The sequence below is a fragment of the Oncorhynchus tshawytscha genome, linkage group LG04 (genome assembly GCF_018296145.1).
Source record: "Oncorhynchus tshawytscha isolate Ot180627B linkage group LG04, Otsh_v2.0, whole genome shotgun sequence".
NCBI classification, from domain to species: Eukaryota; Metazoa; Chordata; class Actinopteri; order Salmoniformes; family Salmonidae; genus Oncorhynchus; species Oncorhynchus tshawytscha.
In genome coordinates, this window is record NC_056432.1 from 12,925,137 (window position 1) to 12,943,643 (window position 18,507).

At 45.4% G+C, this 18,507-nt stretch overlaps 2 protein-coding genes across 4 annotated transcripts; one reads left to right on the forward strand and one right to left on the reverse strand.

Annotated features, from left to right (window-relative positions):
• Positions 1-236: 236 nt before the first annotated feature.
• On the reverse strand, positions 237-5,308 carry wdr54 (WD repeat domain 54). Of its 2 annotated transcripts, none has more exons than XM_042320345.1 (10): positions 5,207-5,308; positions 4,193-4,425; positions 3,986-4,048; positions 3,536-3,602; positions 2,510-2,566; positions 2,263-2,390; positions 1,964-2,064; positions 1,647-1,809; positions 1,316-1,390; positions 237-1,223 (listed from the first exon to the last, which is right to left on the reverse strand). In XM_042320345.1, exons 2-10 carry the CDS (start codon positions 4,415-4,417, stop codon positions 1,092-1,094), a joined length of 1,011 nt encoding a protein of 336 aa, XP_042176279.1. In that variant the 5' UTR covers positions 4,418-4,425; positions 5,207-5,308; the 3' UTR covers positions 237-1,091. The 2 variants fall into 2 exon arrangements, with proteins under 2 accessions (XP_042176279.1, XP_042176278.1); XM_042320344.1 differs by having other exon boundaries at positions 4,193-4,485; positions 5,207-5,303.
• A 5,926-nt stretch (positions 5,309-11,234) lies between these two features.
• Positions 11,235-18,115, forward strand: arsk (arylsulfatase family, member K). Of its 2 annotated transcripts, XM_024415554.2 has the most exons (8): positions 11,235-11,505; positions 11,935-12,064; positions 12,377-12,536; positions 13,449-13,731; positions 14,145-14,316; positions 16,421-16,645; positions 16,761-16,976; positions 17,380-18,115. In XM_024415554.2, exons 1-8 carry the CDS (start codon positions 11,242-11,244, stop codon positions 17,685-17,687), a joined length of 1,758 nt encoding a protein of 585 aa, XP_024271322.1. In that variant the 5' UTR covers positions 11,235-11,241; the 3' UTR covers positions 17,688-18,115. The 2 variants fall into 2 exon arrangements, with proteins under 2 accessions (XP_024271322.1, XP_024271329.1); XM_024415561.2 differs by lacking the exons at positions 11,235-11,505; positions 11,935-12,064 and adding an exon at positions 12,104-12,215.
• Positions 18,116-18,507: the final 392 nt, after the last annotated feature.

The window sequence follows — 18,507 nt, forward strand, 5'->3', positions numbered from 1 at the left end:
GACTGTAACTACCGATTGGATACCACAAAATTAGGTAGAAAAAGGCATAATAAAAAAAATTGTATAAATAAAAGAATTCCCAACAAGTGGGCCAACAAGTGGGCCAACCCTATTGGCTCAATGAGTAGAGTGTTTGCCATTGTGCCAGCGACCCAGGTTCTCTTCCTTGCTCCGCCGCAAGCACACAACAATTAAGAAACACAAAGCACAAACAAATTAAAGAGGATAAAGACAGTTATCTACAATAAATATTTATTGTCAAGTTGATTCATAGTTACAGTACATTTATACAGTGATGCTGTACAATAATAATATTCAAGACTTACTAAGTCAAAGGAATGTTACATTTCCAAACTGAATGCTGAACGACCTACATTACCATACACGTTGTAAATACTTGCAACAATGATATACTGAGACACCTGAGGACTTGTGCTGCTGTCAGCAACCCTACGTCATTTCAGTATAGCCTGCTCCCTTCATTTTAAATCTGTAAAACAGATTTATACACACTCATCTGTAGTTTCATGGTCCGTTACGCGCACACACGCACACACGCACACACGCACACACACACACACACACACCAATACTCAACACAGAGGAAACGTGTCAGCATAAGCCAGTATGTGATCAGTCAAAATATACAAGGTCACATCGCACTACAAATCATCTTTCTCCTCATATATCGTAAGATGCCTCACTTTTCCTTTCACGCATTGATATGTAGGAAACTACTTGATAGAGACAACATTTTTCTTTCTGACCTCTGGACCAAAGTTAACATCCATGGGAGAGACGCTGTAGACATACATACTGTATCATGTCCTCTAGTTAGGCCATAGTAGATGGAGATGTGGTCACAGCCCTCGTTTGCTTCTGAGTTAACCTTCATAGGCTTTCCGTCTCTCTGTAGACCATTGATCTGGTGGAATTAGATGCTGCATGGTCTATCAGGCTGATGTTTCCTGCTGTAGGCTTCTATTTTGTCACACACTCCCCAACAGAGATACTGCTGAGCTGACACACTCCGTTCACATGTCAACCTCACACACACTCACACACATCTCCCGTGGTGCGTGCTACTGCTGTTAGACCTGTGTGTAGCGGATGATCTCACTCAGGTCGTAGCCCGTCACAGCGAAGGCGTAGCCGTCCCCATCGCAGAACTTAGCCCCGCAGATCTGGGTGTCTGTCACACACTCGTTATACATGTGCACGATCTGGAGGGAGAGAGAGGGAGGGAGGCAGTCAATGTCTGTCTGTGTGTGCGTGGTGTCGTGAGGTCCCTCCCTGGTATGGTTTGAGAGGTTACCTCCACACTGTTAGTCTCTGGGGTCATGGTCAGATGCCACACTCTAACCAGAGAGTCCTCAGCAGCAGAAAGAAGCTTGGAGCACAAACACACAGACAGAGACAGACAGAGAGAGAGAGACAGACAGGGAAAATGATCCATTAGCATCAGAATTCACTCCCTTACATTAAGATGTTTTGCCTTTCTACATGGATCTCTAGTAGCTTGCTTTAAAATCAGTTTGCATACAACTGGTGATAAACACAGTCCATTGTCTGGAGATAGATAGTCATATGGAAATTGCCAATCCCTCCCACTGCCCCATCCTGACAGCATCTGGTGTTGACCTCACCAGGCCAGAGAAGGGGGCGATGTCCAAGGAGTAGATCCAGCGTGCGTGCGCGTTGACCTCTGCGTGGACGATCCCTGTCACGGCCTCGTAGAGACGGATCTGCCCTGTGCCATAGCCTGCCACCACGGTTCCCTTCCACAGCTTCACTGAGGAGCAGCTCATACTGGTACAAGAAGAGGGCAGAGGTTAGTGGTGGCATTTCCACAGATGCCAGGCCAATGGCAAGAGGAACTCATAACTACAAGGCCTCTATGGCCTTATCTGAAGAAGGGAGTTCAAATGTGGTTAAAAGATCCTACTGTCAGTAACTCACTTACTCGAAACCAGGGATCTTGTTGAGCAGCTGGAAGTCCTCTCCTGACTTCCACACACAGAGATTGCCAGAGTCGTCAGCACTCACCATGTCTGCAATGCACTCCTGGGGGAGGGAGAGCATCAACGACAGGGTCAATATCTAAAGCTGTGATTGATGCATATTGACAGACAACTACACCTTCATCTGTCTGTCGGTTCTACATGGTTACGGCTATTATCGAACATAACACTTGGCCCCAGATGGATAATGCTTTTCCGAGATTAACAACAGACACATACACATGGTGTTTGTGCATAGTACCAGGCTACCGGAACATTCTGAGGCCAAATCCGTGATGGACTCCTTGTGCTCCTCCAGCACCTCAGAGAGGGTGATGTTACTGCCTTTAATGGGGACGTCAAACACCAGCATAGAGCCAGACGAGATGCCTGCAGCGAGAGAGAGAGAGATGAAATTGGCTGGGTTTTGGTCAACATCCTGTCAGGTCTGAAGTGATTGCAGGAGAGAGAGGGAGAGGCCTAGCTTGCCGTGCTCATTCTGTACTTACCCACACAGATGTATTTTTCCCGCACTGCTGCAATCCCTCGAGCAAACACTGCCTGAGCTGTGGGTACAGATCAGGATATATCATCAACATGGTCCTCTGAGCTCACACACTCAACCTACAGTACACCAAACTCCTCTCCATGGTAGACACCCCTCCATGGCAAAGACACCCCTCCATGGCAAAGACACCCCTCCATGGCAAAGACACCCCTCCATGGCAAAGACACCCATCCATGGTAAAGACACCCATCCATGGTAAAGACACCCATCCATGGTAAAGACACCCATCCATGGTAAAGACACCCCTCCATGGCCATCCATGGCAAAGACACCCATCCATGGCAAAGACACCCATCCATGGTAAAGACACCCATCCATGGTAAAGACACCCATCCATGGTAAAGACACCCATCCATGGCAAAGACACCTCTCCATGGCAAAGACACCCATCCATGGCAAAGACACCCATCCATGGTCCAAAGACACCCCTCCATGGCAAAGACACCTCTCCATGGCAAAGACACCCATCCATGGTAAAGACACCCCTCCATGGTAAAGACACCCATCCATGGTAAAGACACCCATCCATGGCAAAGACACCCCTCCATGGCAAAGAGACCCCTCCATGGTAAAGACAACCATCCATGGCAAAGACACCTCTCCATGGCAAAGACACCCATCCATGGCAAAGACACCCATCCATGGCAAAGACACCCATCCATGGCAAAGACACCCATCCATGGTAAAGACACCCATCCATGGTAAAGACACCCATCCATGGTAAAGACACCCATCCATGGTAAAGACACCCATCCATGGTAAAGACACCCATCCATGGTAAAGCTGGCCACCAGACAATCACACAGCAGAGAGAGAAAAGGACTCCTGAAGCAGAGCTTCTGTAGCTGTTACTGGGTAGAGATAAAGGAGCAGCTCATTCATATCCAAAGGAAGAGTCTCTCTTGGGTTTGTGTGCACTGGTAAGGGTTAGAGGAGACTCAGTATTTGTATATGGGGCAGAAGTTACCTGTTTGGGTTTCAGGCGTGTCCAGTGCATGCCAGTATACCATTATGGATCCATCCGACTCATACATCTGGAACACAGACACACCTGTCAAGACCTGACCAACAGGCGGACAGCATTGTACAAGGCCACACACATGTTACAGGAGGCTGCAGAGGGGAGGACGGCTCATAATAATATCTGGAACGGCGCGAATGGAATGATATCAAACACATAGAAACCATGCATTTGATACCATTCCACTCCAGCCATTAACACAAGCCATCCTTCCAAATTTAGTTAACACCAACCTCCTGTGACACGCACGCACACACACACACACACACACACACACACACACACACACACACACACACACACACACACACACACACACACACACACACACACACACACACACACACACACACACACACACACACACACACACACACACACACACAATCCACTCACCTGGATGCCTTTCTGAGAGGTGAGCACCAGGATGTCACGAGATGGGAGGACACACCAGGCTGCCTGAAAGGAGAGACAGCAAGTTTCCCCTTCAACAAAATACTGCACCAACTCATGTCCATCTAACATGGACATTAAAGAAGGAAGTAGACCCATATCATTCATGATCCACTGACACCCTCTTGGTCAGCGCTAATAACAGTCTACCTGCATGATGAGGGAGGAGCTGGTAGCTACGTTGGCCTCTTTGGACTGCAGCTGGCGGTGGGAGTAGTTGAGTCCGTCCCAAGAAGCACTGACCATATTGACCATGTTGGCGTGTACCACTGTGAAATAGGTCAGGCTCCGCGGGGCTATGCGCAGCACGCTCAGGTTGTTGTATAGCGCAGACGCACTGCTTTTCATCTGAATGCTTTTCTCTTTGTGGTACATCTTTCAATCTTATCAATTCAATTGGGTAAAAAGGGAGAGTGCAAATAGTGTACTTAATGACGACAATTCTGGGGAACAATGAGAAATAAAGCTGGTTAGTATTGCAGTGTGTGTCAGTATGTCGCTGTGTCTCCGAGTTGGGTGAGATGTGGGAAAATAGGTAGCGTAAAATATGTCATACCAAAAAACACAATGGCAGCTACATAATGTTGCCCAACGTGAAGATTATCATTCTCATTGAGCAAGTTCAGCGAACATGCTGACCTACTAGCCAGCTAACGTTAGTCATCCAAATGATTTTTGACCATGTCACACTGGGCACTTGAATCAAGCTAGCTGTATAGCTAATCAGCTTGACATGCACTCCTATGAATTGGAAGACGTTAGAAGCCATCTACTTATCAGTCTAGCCATTGCCGGCTAAGTTACCTAACGGATACGTTACATCAATTAGGAACTAAGTTAGTTAGCTAATGTAATGCAATTCAGAAAAATGTAGTTAGTTAGCTAATGTAATGCAATTCAGCAAACATTAATAGTTAGCTAAAGTCGCCTTTAAGTCTATTCATCTTTCTTACGCTAGCTAGCTAACGTTGGCTACTGCTAGCAAGCCTAAGCTTGGAGGCAAGTATTGTCGAACAGAATACCGTATTGTGAACTAACGTTAGCTTCTATCATATATCCTGAATATTCGCTAGATAAATACAGTTAGCAATATTCTATGTTACGTTATTCATTCATCAACAAGTGCTAAATAGATTGCATTTCATTTAGCGAGGAGGAGATTACCATTGCGCGTCCTTTGCAGCCATAGTGACAGCTCCACCTTTGCGTGAAACGTCATACGTTTTGTGTACACAAAAAAAGGTAGTGGCGTTTTCAGTTGCCAAGCAATCCTGTCTTTTTGGGTTGGAAAAAAGTAGGGCAACGAGAGAAGTGTTCTTGTTCTTCTCCCATCAGATTGAAGACAAAGATTTTCAGCCTGCTCTTTGTTTAAGGTACCTAAATATTGTTATCTAGATTAGCAAGCAACCTTGTTATGTTTGTTGATGCATTGCTTCACTTGGCTAGGTTGTTCAATCACTGCAGGCAGCTTCAAAGATTGTTCACTTCTTGTCCAATACAAAGTGGTGAGGGCTGTGTTATTGTTGCACCCAGCAGACAGTCTGGTGTGTTTCAAGAAAGTGACAACTCTCTCCAAGTAGAAAACCCACCAAGAAGGCCTATTGTAACTCCATCCATAAAACATAAATGTACAAATTAATCTAGTACTTTTGAAGGGAGTGAGAGTAGAAAAGGACAAGATTCTGAAGCAGAACTACAACTAAAAGTTATTGCTTTGAATGGCTGCACATTTAATAGTATCCTACATCTTTTTTTCACTCACGCAATTCTAATCTAACCTCAGCAAAATAAGAAACGTCCCTTTTTCAGGACCCTGTCTTTCAAAGATCATTCGTAAAAATCTAAATAACTTCACAGATCTTCATTGTAAAGGGTTTAAACACTGTTTCCCATGCTTGTTCAATGAACAATAAACAATTAATGAACATGCACCTGTGGAACGGTCGTTAAGACACTAACAGCTTACAGACGGTAGGTAATTAACGTCACAGTTTATGAAAACTTAGGACACTAAAGAGGCCTTTCTACTGACTCTGAAAAACACCAAAAGAAAGATGCCCAGGGTCCTTGCTCATCTGTGTGAACGTGCCTTAGGCATGCTGCAAGGAGGCATGAGGACTGCAGATGTAGCCAGGGCAATAAATTGCAATGTACGTACTGTGGGACGCCTAAGACAGCACTACAGGGAGACAGGACGAACAGCTGATCATTCTCACAGTGGCAGACCATGTGTAACAACACCTGCACAGGATCGGTACATCTGAACATCACACCTGTGGGACAGGTACAGGATGGCAACAACAATTACCTGAGTTACACCAGGAATGCACAATCCCTCCATCAGTGCTCAGACTGTCCGCAATAGGCTGGCAGAGGCTGGACTGAGGGCTTGTAGGCCTGTTGTTTGGCAGATCCTCACCAGACATCACCGGCAATAACGTCGCCTATGGGCACAAACCCACCGTCACTGGACTGGACAGGACTGGCAAAAAGTGCTCTTCACTGACGAGTCTCGGTTTTGTCTCACCAGGGGTGATGGTCGGATTCGCGTTTATCGACAAAGGAATGAGCGTTACATCGAGGCCTGTACTCTGGAGCGGGATCGATTTGGAGGTGGAGGGTCCGTCATAGTCTGGGGCGATGTGTCACAGCATCATCGGACTGAGCTTGTTGTCATTGCTTGCAATCTCAACGCTGTGTGTTACAGGTAAGACATCCTCCTCCCTCATGTGGTACAAGCTCATCCTGACATGACCCTCCAGCATGACAATGCCACCAGCCATACTGCTCGTTCTGTGCATGATTTCCTGCAAGACAGGAATGTCAGTGTTCTACCATGGCCAGCGAAGAGCCCGGATCTCAATCCCATTGAGCACCCTCTGGGACCGGTTGGATCGGAGGGTGAGGGCTAGGGCCATTCCCCCCAGAAATGTCAGAGAACTTGCAGGTGCCTTGGTGGAAGAGTGGGATAACATCTCACAGCAAGAACTGGCAAATCTGGTGCAGTCCATGAGGAGGAGATGCACTGCAGTACTTAATGCAGCTGGTGGCCACACCAGATACTGACTGTTACTTTAGATTTGGACCCTCCCTTTGTTCAGGGACCATTTCTGGTTAGTCACATGTCTGTGGAACTTGTTCAGTTTATGTCTCAGTTGTTGAATCTTGTTATGTTCATACAAATATTTACACATGTTAAGTTTGCTGAAAATAAATGCAGTTGACAGTAAGAGGACTTTTCTTTTTGTGGCTTATGTGCTTACTCAGGCTCCCGGCAAAGATGTCCCGCGCTGCATCAAAGTCGCGTGCTGAGAAGGGGCGCACCAACTCTGCTCCTGCACCCCCCCCCCCTCCTTCCCAGAGTCCAGATGTGGTGGACATTGTCCCGGGCCGCCTGACAGAGTCTAACTGGGTGTCCATGCTAGTGCAGGAGGAAGGAGAGGAGGTGGTGGTGGAGGTCCTGTATGAATTCATGAACCATATCATGGAGAAATGTTACACTGTGTACCTCCAGAGACAGGTGAGGCCTTATGTTCACAGGTGGACACTACCTGTGTCAGACAGTAGTCTGATACATTCACTGTGCAGAGGTGACATTCTGATTTTGTTTCAAACAAATATTAATAAATGTACTGTAGCCAATGAAGAATCCTTCAGTTTACGTGGCTTATCAGTTTAATGTGGGCAGTATACAGTGCATTCGGAAAATATTCAGACACCTTCCATTTGTACACATTATGTTATGTTACAGCCTTATTCTAAAATGGATTAAATAAAAATAAATGTTCATCAATCTACACACCTTACCCCATAATGACAAAGCGAAAACAGGTTTTTAGAAATGTTTACAAATGTATTAAAACAGATACCTTATTTACATAAGTATTCAGACCCTTTGCTATGCGACTCGAAATTGAGCTCAGGCGCATCCTGTTTCCATTGACATGTTTCTATAACTTGATGGGAGTCCCCCTGTGGTAAATTAAATTGTTTGGACATGATTTGGACAGTCACACACCTGTCTATATAAGGTCCCACAGTTGACAGTGCATGTCAGAGCAAAAACGAAGCCATGAGGTCGAAGGAATAGTCCATAGAGCTCAGAGACAGGATTGTGTCGAGGCACAGATGTGGGGAAGGGTACCAAAAAATGTCTGCAGCATTTAAGGTCCCCAAGAACACAGTAGCCTCCATGATTCTTAAATGGAAGAAGTTTGGAACCACCAAGACTCTTTCTAGAGCTAGCCGCCCGGCCGGCCAAACTGAGCAATCAGAGGAGAAGGGCCTTGGTCAGGGAGGTGACCAAGAACCCGATGTTCACTCTGACAGAGCCCCAGAGTTCCTCTGTGAAGATGGGAGAACCTTCCAGAAGGACAACCAATACTGCAGCACTCCACCAATCAGGCCTTTATTGTAGAGTGGCCAGACGGAAGCCACTCCTCAGTAAAAGGCACATGACATCCCACTTGGAGTTTGCCAAAAGACTCTGAGACCATGCGAAACAAGATTCTCTGGTCTGCTGAAACCAAGATTTAACTATTTGGCCTGAATACCAAGCGTCACGTCTGGAGGAAACCTGGCATCATCCCTATGGTGAAGCATGGTGGTGGCAGCATCATGCTGTGGGGATGTTTTTCAGTGGCAGGGACTGGGAGACTAGTCAGGATCAAGGAAAAGTTGAAAGGCGCAAAGTACAGAGAGATCCTTGATGAAAACCTGCTACAGAGCACTCAGGAACTCAGACTGGGGTGAAGGTTGACCTTCCAACAGGACAACAACCCTAAGCACACAGCCAAGATAATGCAGGAGGGGCTTCGGGACAAGTCTCTGAATGGCCTTGAGTGGCCCAGCCAGAGTCCGGACTTGAACCTGATCGAACATCTCTGGAGAGACCTGAAAATAGTTGTGCAGCGACGCTCCCCATCCAACCTGACAGAGCTTGAGAGGATCTGCAGAGAAGAAACAGGAGAAACTCCCCAAATACAGGTTTGCCAAGCTTGTAGCGTTATACCTAAGACTCGAGGCTGTAATCGCTGCTCAAGGTGCTTCAACAAAGTACTGAGTAAAGGGTCCGAATACTTATGTAAATGTGATATTTTATTTTTATTTTCTAAAAACCTGTTTTTGCTTTGTCATTATGGGGTATTGTGTGTAGTTTGATGAGGGAACAACACAATTTAATCCATTTTAAAATTGGCTGTAATGTAACAAAGTGTGGAAAATGTCAAGGGGCCTGAATACTTTCCGAATGCACTGTATATACTATTGATTTAATCAATTCACTTTAGAATAAGTGCCTTCCTTTGCTCAGAGGATCAAATGCACTGTTTCAATCTGGCTGGTGACCAATTTCCCTTTACTATCCTCTCACCAATAATGCTGCTAATTCTTTGCGGGACTGACAATGAAATGTCTCCTCTCTAGCCAGAGTTATTCACAACGTCTTGGGCCCGAGATTCTTTGGTGCAGATTCTGGAGTGGCAGTTCCTGGTCCAGGATGAGGGGGAAGGACCAGACAGTGCCCCCTCCTGGGAAGAAGATTCAGAGCCCCTGCCGTCAACTACAGACTCCTGGGCACAAGGCTGTGTGCAGGTTCTGCAAGTCAAGCCAACAAAATACCCTTCTCCCCTACAGGTAGCTCTGAACAATACTCCATCGAGCTGCATTGTGTTTCTACTCTAATAAGTCTACCTGGAAATAAGCCAAAATGTCAAGGATATATCTAGCAGTAAATATGTAATAGTAAAGGAAGTAGATATGGTAAAATAAGAAAACTCCATGAAGTATATTGTTTGAAGCTAGTTGCTTGCTTACTGGTGAGTGGCCGGTGTAATGCTAATACCTGAAAGTGAATCATTTAATCATAATAATGTAATCTAAAACATCTCTGGTGTTTTCCTCCAGAGGTCCACTCCGGTTGGTGAGGCGGCTGGACGGACAGGTCATAGGGCCAATCACAAGACTCACACAGTGAGCCAGCTTAGTTCCTCTCCCAAGCATTCCAGAAAAGACAGAAAAGACAGAGAGCCACCAGGTTTTAGGGGTTTCAAACTATCCCCTGCTCCCCCACCCATAACTGAGGGAGGGACCTGGAGGCAGCATCACACATCACCCACCACTCCTACAGAGGACTACCTGCAGTCTCCAAGTTATTCTCTGAACAGCTCAGTGACTGAGGAAGAAGAGTATGTAGAGACATGCCCAAACATTTCTGTCCGAAGTGCTAAGCTCCGCCCTCAGCGTGGAGGCTTCCCATCCTTGAGGAGACTGGATCTTGCCCGTCTTCCACGCCATCGTGTCTGGCCCCAATATGAAGTGCTGGATGCCAGTCCCTCAAAGCGCCATCCATTGAGAACCGGAGGTCCACTGGCAGCAGGGCAGAATCTCGAGAAACAACACAGCACACAGACAAAGGCAATGAAACCCTTGACCGATGACAAAGGCCCATCCATGGCCCAGAGGAGAAGTGCCCTGACTGGGGCAGTCTGTCTGGCCATTAAAAGGAGGAGTATTCCGCATGGGGGCAACAGTGAGGGGATTGTACCCTTCTCTGGCACCCTGATGCTTGATAGCATGGAGCTGGCCCCTGGGGTCACTCTCAAAGGCCCCAAGGGGACCCGTTTCAGCCCCCTCAAAGGATGCCCAGCCCAGCTAGAGCACAGTGCAGAGCTGAGGCCCATACGGAACAATCTGCCTGTGCCACTGTTTTCCCTGGAGCAGCTGACGGCCGGACCAGACCCTCAGGTCAACACACTGATTTGACACCAACTGAGCCATTACTCAAGAACTTTGGGAAGGCCAATTACTGAAGACAAAATAATGGGATCCATTTCATGACAATAACTTCAAGAATGAAAGAAATGTACAAATTGTTGAGATTAAATAACGTTAAAAATATATATATTTATTTTAAAATGTGTCATTTTCCAGTGATTTCTACAATGAAAGTAGACATTTGAGTTAACTTCACTATTCCCAACTAATCAGATATTTGATGCTCCATGGTGGAGCAGTAGGCCATATGAGGCAGAAAGGCATTGTTTTTCAATGCTATGAGTAAATTTAACAAGATGACACGGTGTCATATATATTGCTCGAATTGTCATAAATTGACAGTATTTTTTGCAAATCAAGTTTATCTTCGTGTGCGGTCTTTGCTGCTAGAAACCTAGTACTGCAATGGCGACACCACGTGACTAATGCGGAACAACAACAAACGTGAAAATGTGTTGCAGTCAAGAAGCCCTTGTTGGACGACAGTCACTTCCCTGAATAAATGCCTCTCGTCAGCACCAAGTCAAGCAGCAGCAGTTAATGTCGTAATAATTTTTATATTGATGTACGCGATGTATGGAACATGGTTAGTTCTCATTATACTTTCCCAAACGCATGGACATTGTATGTGCCAAAATCGTACCACAAACTTCAGACCCAACATTGTGATGGTGATGTCCGATGCATTTGTAAGTACTGCCACTTTGACATTTTGTAAATATTTTTGATTCGTTTTACACAACATTCTCATGAGATTTTGTGTGGATTATATTTAAATTTAACTTTCCTGATGATTTATAAGTTGTTTCCACCAGTGAGTTTTAACAAGAATTTAAGCTTTCTGCCAATATCAGATATGTCTATATCGTGGGAAATGTTTTTATTACTTACAACCTCATGCTAATCGCATTAGCCTGCGTTAGCTCAACCATCCCGTGGAGTTGTAATATCCCTAGTTAATTTATCACTGCTCTGATAAGGTTGGAGGGTGGTCATGGATCAGTTATTATCAATAGAGACATAGTAGATGCTCTGTTACTACCTCAAAGAAGGGAGAAAGAATTAGGAAGGATGTTTTTTTAAAGGTATTCAAACTCTTTATTTCCCTCTTGCTGAAGGATGGGCGGCTGACCTTTGACCCTGGGAGTAGGGTGGTCCAGTTACCATACTTAAACTATCTCCGGGAGCTAGGCACTGTCTTCATCAATGCCTACACCAATTCTCCAATCTGTTGCCCCTCAAGAGCAGGTAAGATGTTGGTGTGCATTTGTATAGAAGACCTCAAGGCAACAGCAGATCATTGGTCAATAATGTGGGCTATGTTACGATCCATTCACAACATACAGAACAAGAAGTTGAATTGCATAATGCTGGTGGATGACTCTGATTCCAATAGTTTGTGAGTAACAGACATGTTCAGTACAAAGGAATGGAATGTAACCAGCTCAAATTGTATTCAAACTCAAACAATACTACAACTGCATTTCAATCCAATGGCCACCATAGGTCCATGGAAGGAAACATTTCACCATCTGTTGTATGTTGATTTATTTTTGTCAGCTATGTGGAGTGGTCGCTTTGTCCATTTAACTGAGTCCTGGAATAATTATAAGTGCCTGGACCGCAATGTCACAACGTGGATGGACATGCTCCAACAGAATGGCTATAACACCTTGAGTGTTGGGAAGCTGGACTATACTTCAGGAAGTCACTCTGTCAGGTGGGTGGACACTGCAGTGAGTCATGAATGTTGAACATACCCTCGTAAAACTGACTATCCTACCGATCCTTGACTTCGGCGATGTCTTTTACAAAATAGCCTCCAAAATAGCGCTCCAGCAGGTATATTTTACTGGTCATCCCCAAAGCCAACACCTCCTTTGGCAGCCTTTCCTTCCAGTTCTCTGCTGCCAATGACTGGAACGAATTGCAAAATTCACTGAAGCTGGAGGTTTACAACTCCCTCACTAACTTTAAGCATTTCTGTCAGAGCAGCTGACTGTATCTGTACACAGCCCATCTGTAAATAGCCCACCCAACTACCTCATCCCCATATTGTTATTAATTTTTTGCTCTTTTGCACCCCAGTTTCTCTACTTGCACATCTATCACTGCAGTGTTAAAGCTAAATTGTAGTTATTTTGCCACTATGACCTATTTATTGCCTTACCTCCCTAACCTTACTACAATTGCACACACTGTACTTAGCTTTTTCTATTGTGTTATTGACTGTACATTTGTTTATCGCATGTGTAACTCTGTGTTGTTGTTTTTGTCGCACTGCTTTGCTTTATCTTGGCCAGGTCGCAGTTGTAAATGAGAACTTGTTCTCAACTGGCCTACCTGGTTAAATAAAAGTGAAATAATTAATAATAATTTATAACAGAACTGACAGCATCATTTTACAGGAAACAGTGAGCTCACTTAAAGTAGCTAGTCTTGTAATGCTAAGACATGCAGAGACTTTATGTGTAGATAGATAGGGCTTGTGCATGGAAATGTTCTATTCAGTCTCCCCAAATGTGAACAGTCCCTTGATTTCTGACTCATGTCTTTATTTAGGCCTATGTTTTTTTCCTCGTGTCAAGTTTGGTGATGTCACATTTTTATGATGTGTGTATTTCCACTCCAGTAATCGTGTGGAGGCATGGACGCGAGATGTGCCTTTCCTTCTGCGGCAAGAAGGCCGGCCGGTGACCGACCTGGTTGGGGACGCGTCCACAACGAGAGTCATGACCAAGGACTGGAGAACCACGGACATTGCCACCCAATGGATCCGCCACAAAGCTGCAGCTCTCTCCCAGCCTTTCGCCCTCTACCTGGGCCTGAACCTGCCACACCCCTACGTCACAGACTCCTTGGGGCCCAACGCTGGGGGATCCACCTTCCGCACCTCTCCTTACTGGCTTGAAAAGGCACGTTCTCTTCAAGAATTACTACTAGTTCCTATTTTTACAATTTTATAGCAGTCATGTGTCATGTTAGCAGTCTAGCTTTGTTTTAACTGTGCTAACCAAAATCAAATCATCAAATCAAATTTATTTATATAGCCCTTCGTACATCAGCTGATATCTCAAAGTGCTGTACAGAAACCCAGCCTAAAACCCCAAACAGCAAGCAATGCAGGTGTAGAAGCACGTAGAAGCAAAAAAGCTCATTTAATATAACATCATCTTGATTATATGCATTCAACCAAATGTTGATACATCTTCAGAAGCATTCGACTTTACTCTAGATTGTCAAACCATGTTGATTGATTCCCATCTGCAGTCTGCGCTTGTGTTCCATTTCGCAGCATGTGTAATAAGGAGCTGCTGTCCACACACAGGTGATGCCTGAATTAATCTCTATTCCAAAATGGCTGCCGTTGTCCGACATGCACCCTGTGGACTACTACTCCACCTTCACCAAGAACTGCAGTGGGAACTTCACAGAGCAGGAGGTCAGAAAGATACGGGCCTTCTACTACGCTATGTGTGCTGAAACAGATGCCATGCTGGGTTAGTGGTGACTTAATTGTTTGTGTCTGGAATTTCATTTGGCCAAATGTGTACATCCGTACAATGTTTTACAGTGTTGCAGAATGTGGTGTTCAGCAATGGACAGTTTAGCAGCTACTGATGTTATACTGGTTTATTGCAGATATATTGCTGTTGGTAGTAAAACATCTAGCCACGTGCCAGCCAGGCAGCCACCAACCATAGGATGTTCTGCAACCTTGTGCAACTCAATCAGTTTTCATACAAATCAAATCTAATGTTATTTGTCACATACACATGGTTAGCAGATGTTAATGCGAGTGTAGCGAAATGCTTGTGCTTCTATTTCCGACAATGCAGTAATAACCAACGAGTAATCTAACCTAACAATTCCACAACTACTACCTTATACACACAAGTGTAAAGGGATAAAGAATATGTACATAAAGATTTATGAATGAGTGATGGTACAGAATGGCATAGACAAGATGCTGTAGATGGTATCAAGTACAGTATATACTTATGAGATGAGTAATGTAGGGTATGTAAACATTATATTAAGTGGCATTGTTTAAAGTGGCTAGTGATACATTTTTTACATGTATGGCAGCAGCCACTCAATGTTAGTGGTGGCTGTTTAACAGTCTGATGGCCTTGAGATAGAAGCTGTTTTTCAGTCTCTATGTCCCTGCTTTGATGCACCTGTACTGACCTCGCCTTCTGGATGTTAGCGGGGTGAACAGGCAGTGGCTCGGGTGGTTGTTGTCCTTGATGATCTTTATGGCCTTCCTGTGACATCGGGTGGTGTAGGTGTCCTGGAGGGCAGGTAGTTTGCCCCTGGTGATGCGTTGTGCAGACCTCACTACCCTCTGTAGAGCCTTACGGTCATGGGCGGAGGAGTTGCCGTACCAGGCGGTGATACAGCCCGACAGGATGCTCTCGATTGTGCATCTGTAGAAGTTTGTGAGTGCTTTTGGTGACAAGCCGAATTTCTTCAGCCTCCTGAGGTTGAAGAGGCGCTGCTGCGCCTTCTTCACAACGCTGTCTGTGTGGGTGGACCAATTCAGTTTGTCCGTTATGTGTACGCCGAGGAACTTAAAACTTACTACCCTCTCCACTACTGTCCCGTCGATGTGGATAGGGGGGGTGCTCCCTCTGCTGTTTCCTGAAGTCCACAATCATCTCCTTTGTTTTGTTGACGTTGAGTGTGAGGTTATTTTCCTGACACCACACACTCTAGGGTGTCAGGTAGGGTGGAGGTGATATGGTCCTTGACTCGTCTCTCAAAGCACTTCATGATGACGGAAGTGAGTGCTACGGGGCGGTAGTCGTTTAGTTCAGTTACCTTAGCTTTCTTGGGAACAGGAACAATGGTGGCCCTCTTGAAGCATGTGGGAACAGCAGACTGGGATAAGGATTGATTGAATATGTCCGTAAACACACCAGCCATGCGGTCTGCGCATGCTCTGAGGACACGGCTGGGGATGCCGTCTGGGCCTGCAGCCTTGTGAGGGTTAACACGTTTAAATATTTTACTCACGTCGGCTACAGTGTAGGAGAGTCCGCAGGTTTTGGTAGCGGGCCATGTCAGTGGCACTGTGTTGTCTTCAAAGCGGGCAAAAAAGTTATTTTGTCTGTCTGGTGGCAAGACATCCTGGTCCGCGACGGAGCTGGTTTTCTTTTTGTAATCCGTGATTGACTGTAGATCCTGCCACATACCTCTGGTGTCTGAGCCGTTGAATTGCGACTCTACTTTGTCTCTATACTGACGCTTAGCTTGTTTGATTGCCTTGCGGAGGGAATAGCTACACTGTTTGTATTCGGTCATACATTAATTAGGTCTAAAACATTATTGGCAAAAACAAACTGTTTTCAAATATAGTTTGGAAGTTGAATAAGTAGTCCCTTACATTACACACTTCTACTACCCCTTGAATGTAATCCCAACAGACACTCATTCTGTGGCGGTCCGTGCTATCTGGGATCCTTGCAATGTCCCTACTCCATTTGATGTTGATATTTTAAAATAGTTAAAGTTAGGTAAGGGTTCAGGGTAGGGATGTTCGAAGGATCCCGGAGAGTACTAACCATTCTGTGGCTGCGCTATTCTCTGTGGTCCTTCTAGGCCAGGTGATCTCAGCTTTGCGGGACACAGACTTGCTGGACACCACAGTGCTGCTCTTCACGTCTGACCACGGCGACCTGGCCATGGAGCACCGACAGTTCTACAAGATGTCCATGTTTGAGGGCAGCTCCCATGTCCCCCTGCTCATCATGGGGCCTGGGGTGAAGTCTGGCCTGCGGCTGAGTCAGCTAGTGTCCTTGGTGGACATCTATCCCACTGTGCTGGGTAAGTACAGGAGTATATGCGGGTCAGAAGCACAGGGCTCGATGATGGAGGGATTCAAAGGGTTGTTACACATCCTGGTCAGTAAACTGATTCCATTCCACATACCTGTTTGCAGAGATGGCAGGCGTAGCAGTGCCAGGTGGCCTTAGTGGTCATTCACTCCTGCCTTTGCTGTCTCAGTCTGCTGCCCGGCCCGCACGGCCTCGCCCAGACTGGGTATTGAGTGAATACCACGGTTGCAATGCCAACGCCTCCACCTATATGTTGAGGGAGGGCCAGTGGAAGTACATTACCTACGCAGATGGTGTGAGTGTCCCCCCGCAGCTATTCGGTGAGTGTGTGTGTGTGTCTGTGTGTCCCCGCACTGAAAGATTACTGGAGGAAAGAGGGTTTAGAGTTTGTTTTTATCCCTCATCATTACTTATCAGCATGTAAATTACACATGGTCCAATATCTAATCCTTTTATTTAGTGGATAAATATGATTTGGAACAGTACCACTACTGTGTGTACTTGGTATGTGATTTTTAAGCATAGCCACATAACTTTTGGCATTATTTATCTGTCAACTGACTTCCCTAGTTAAATAAATATGTCATGTCATTCATTCCCCACTAAAACCTTTGTCAGAATGTTCCCTCAGGTGCAGCCCTCCCTCAGCCGCAGGGTCTACGTAGATCAAATCTCTGCAACCTTTCCTCTTTTAACACTTTTAACATCTCTCTCCCCTGACAGACTTAACGGTGGACAAAGAGGAGCTTCACAATGTGGCGTCCAAATTCCCTGATGTGTGTCGTCACCTGGACAAGCTGCTGCGCAGCGCAGTAGACTACCCCCAAGTCTCTCAGGCAATCTGTCTCTACAATAAGCAACAGTTTGCTGCATGGCGAAAGAGTCTTGGTGACAATTATACCCAAGTCATTGCAAACCTGCGTTGGCATCTGGACTGGCAAGAGGATGTGGAGAACAATGAGAAAGCCATCGATGAGTGGCTCATGACATCTGGGTTCTCTTCTGAAAAGCTCAAAGTATCTCTGTTTTAACTGGCCTGCTGTATTAGAAAACCAAAATAAAGATGTCATGCCAAACATGACTACCAATAACTGCACAATCCACAACAGTGCTGCAAACTGAAATGATCATTCTGGTCAAAATGTGAGAACACACACCCCTGTAGTTAAAGCGTAATTATAATTCACTTGTTTCTTTGTTTATTTACTCTGGTAAGATTGTGGGCGGCAGGTATAGTATTGTTAGGCTAGGAACCGAAAGGTCGCTGGTTTGAATACCCGAGATGACGTGGTTACAAATCTTTCGATATGCCCTGAAGCAAGACACTTAACTTACTTATGTCAGTGCTCCAGTGGCACGATACTACTATGGATGACCCTGTAAAACAATACATTTCACTGCACCTATCCGGGGAGTATGTGACAATGAAACATAAAATAAATATATTGTATGTCTAGTAGAGTTTATTGTTCTGTATTATATTCACTTCTGGTCCTGGAGAGTTGTTGGCTTTTGTTCCAGCCCAGCAGTAAAGCTCTTGTAAATATGGGGTCGCATCAACCAAAGATTATGACAAGATACGTTTCTCCGCACTAACAATGGGAGTCGTTGTCCACACAGGCAAGGCGGGCTGTCTAGCTCCCGCCTATCCTTTCTTTGGATTGGATACATCTTGCTATTGTTATCCCTTTTTGAATATTCTATGAGGGTTATTGACATCAAATTCCTATGTTCAATGGAGAGAGATGCTATGCCTCTAGCCTCGTGACATGAATATACATCGCCATCTGATCTTCAAAAGGTTCTACAGCTGCACCATTGAGAGCATTGGGTTGTATCACTGCCTGGTAT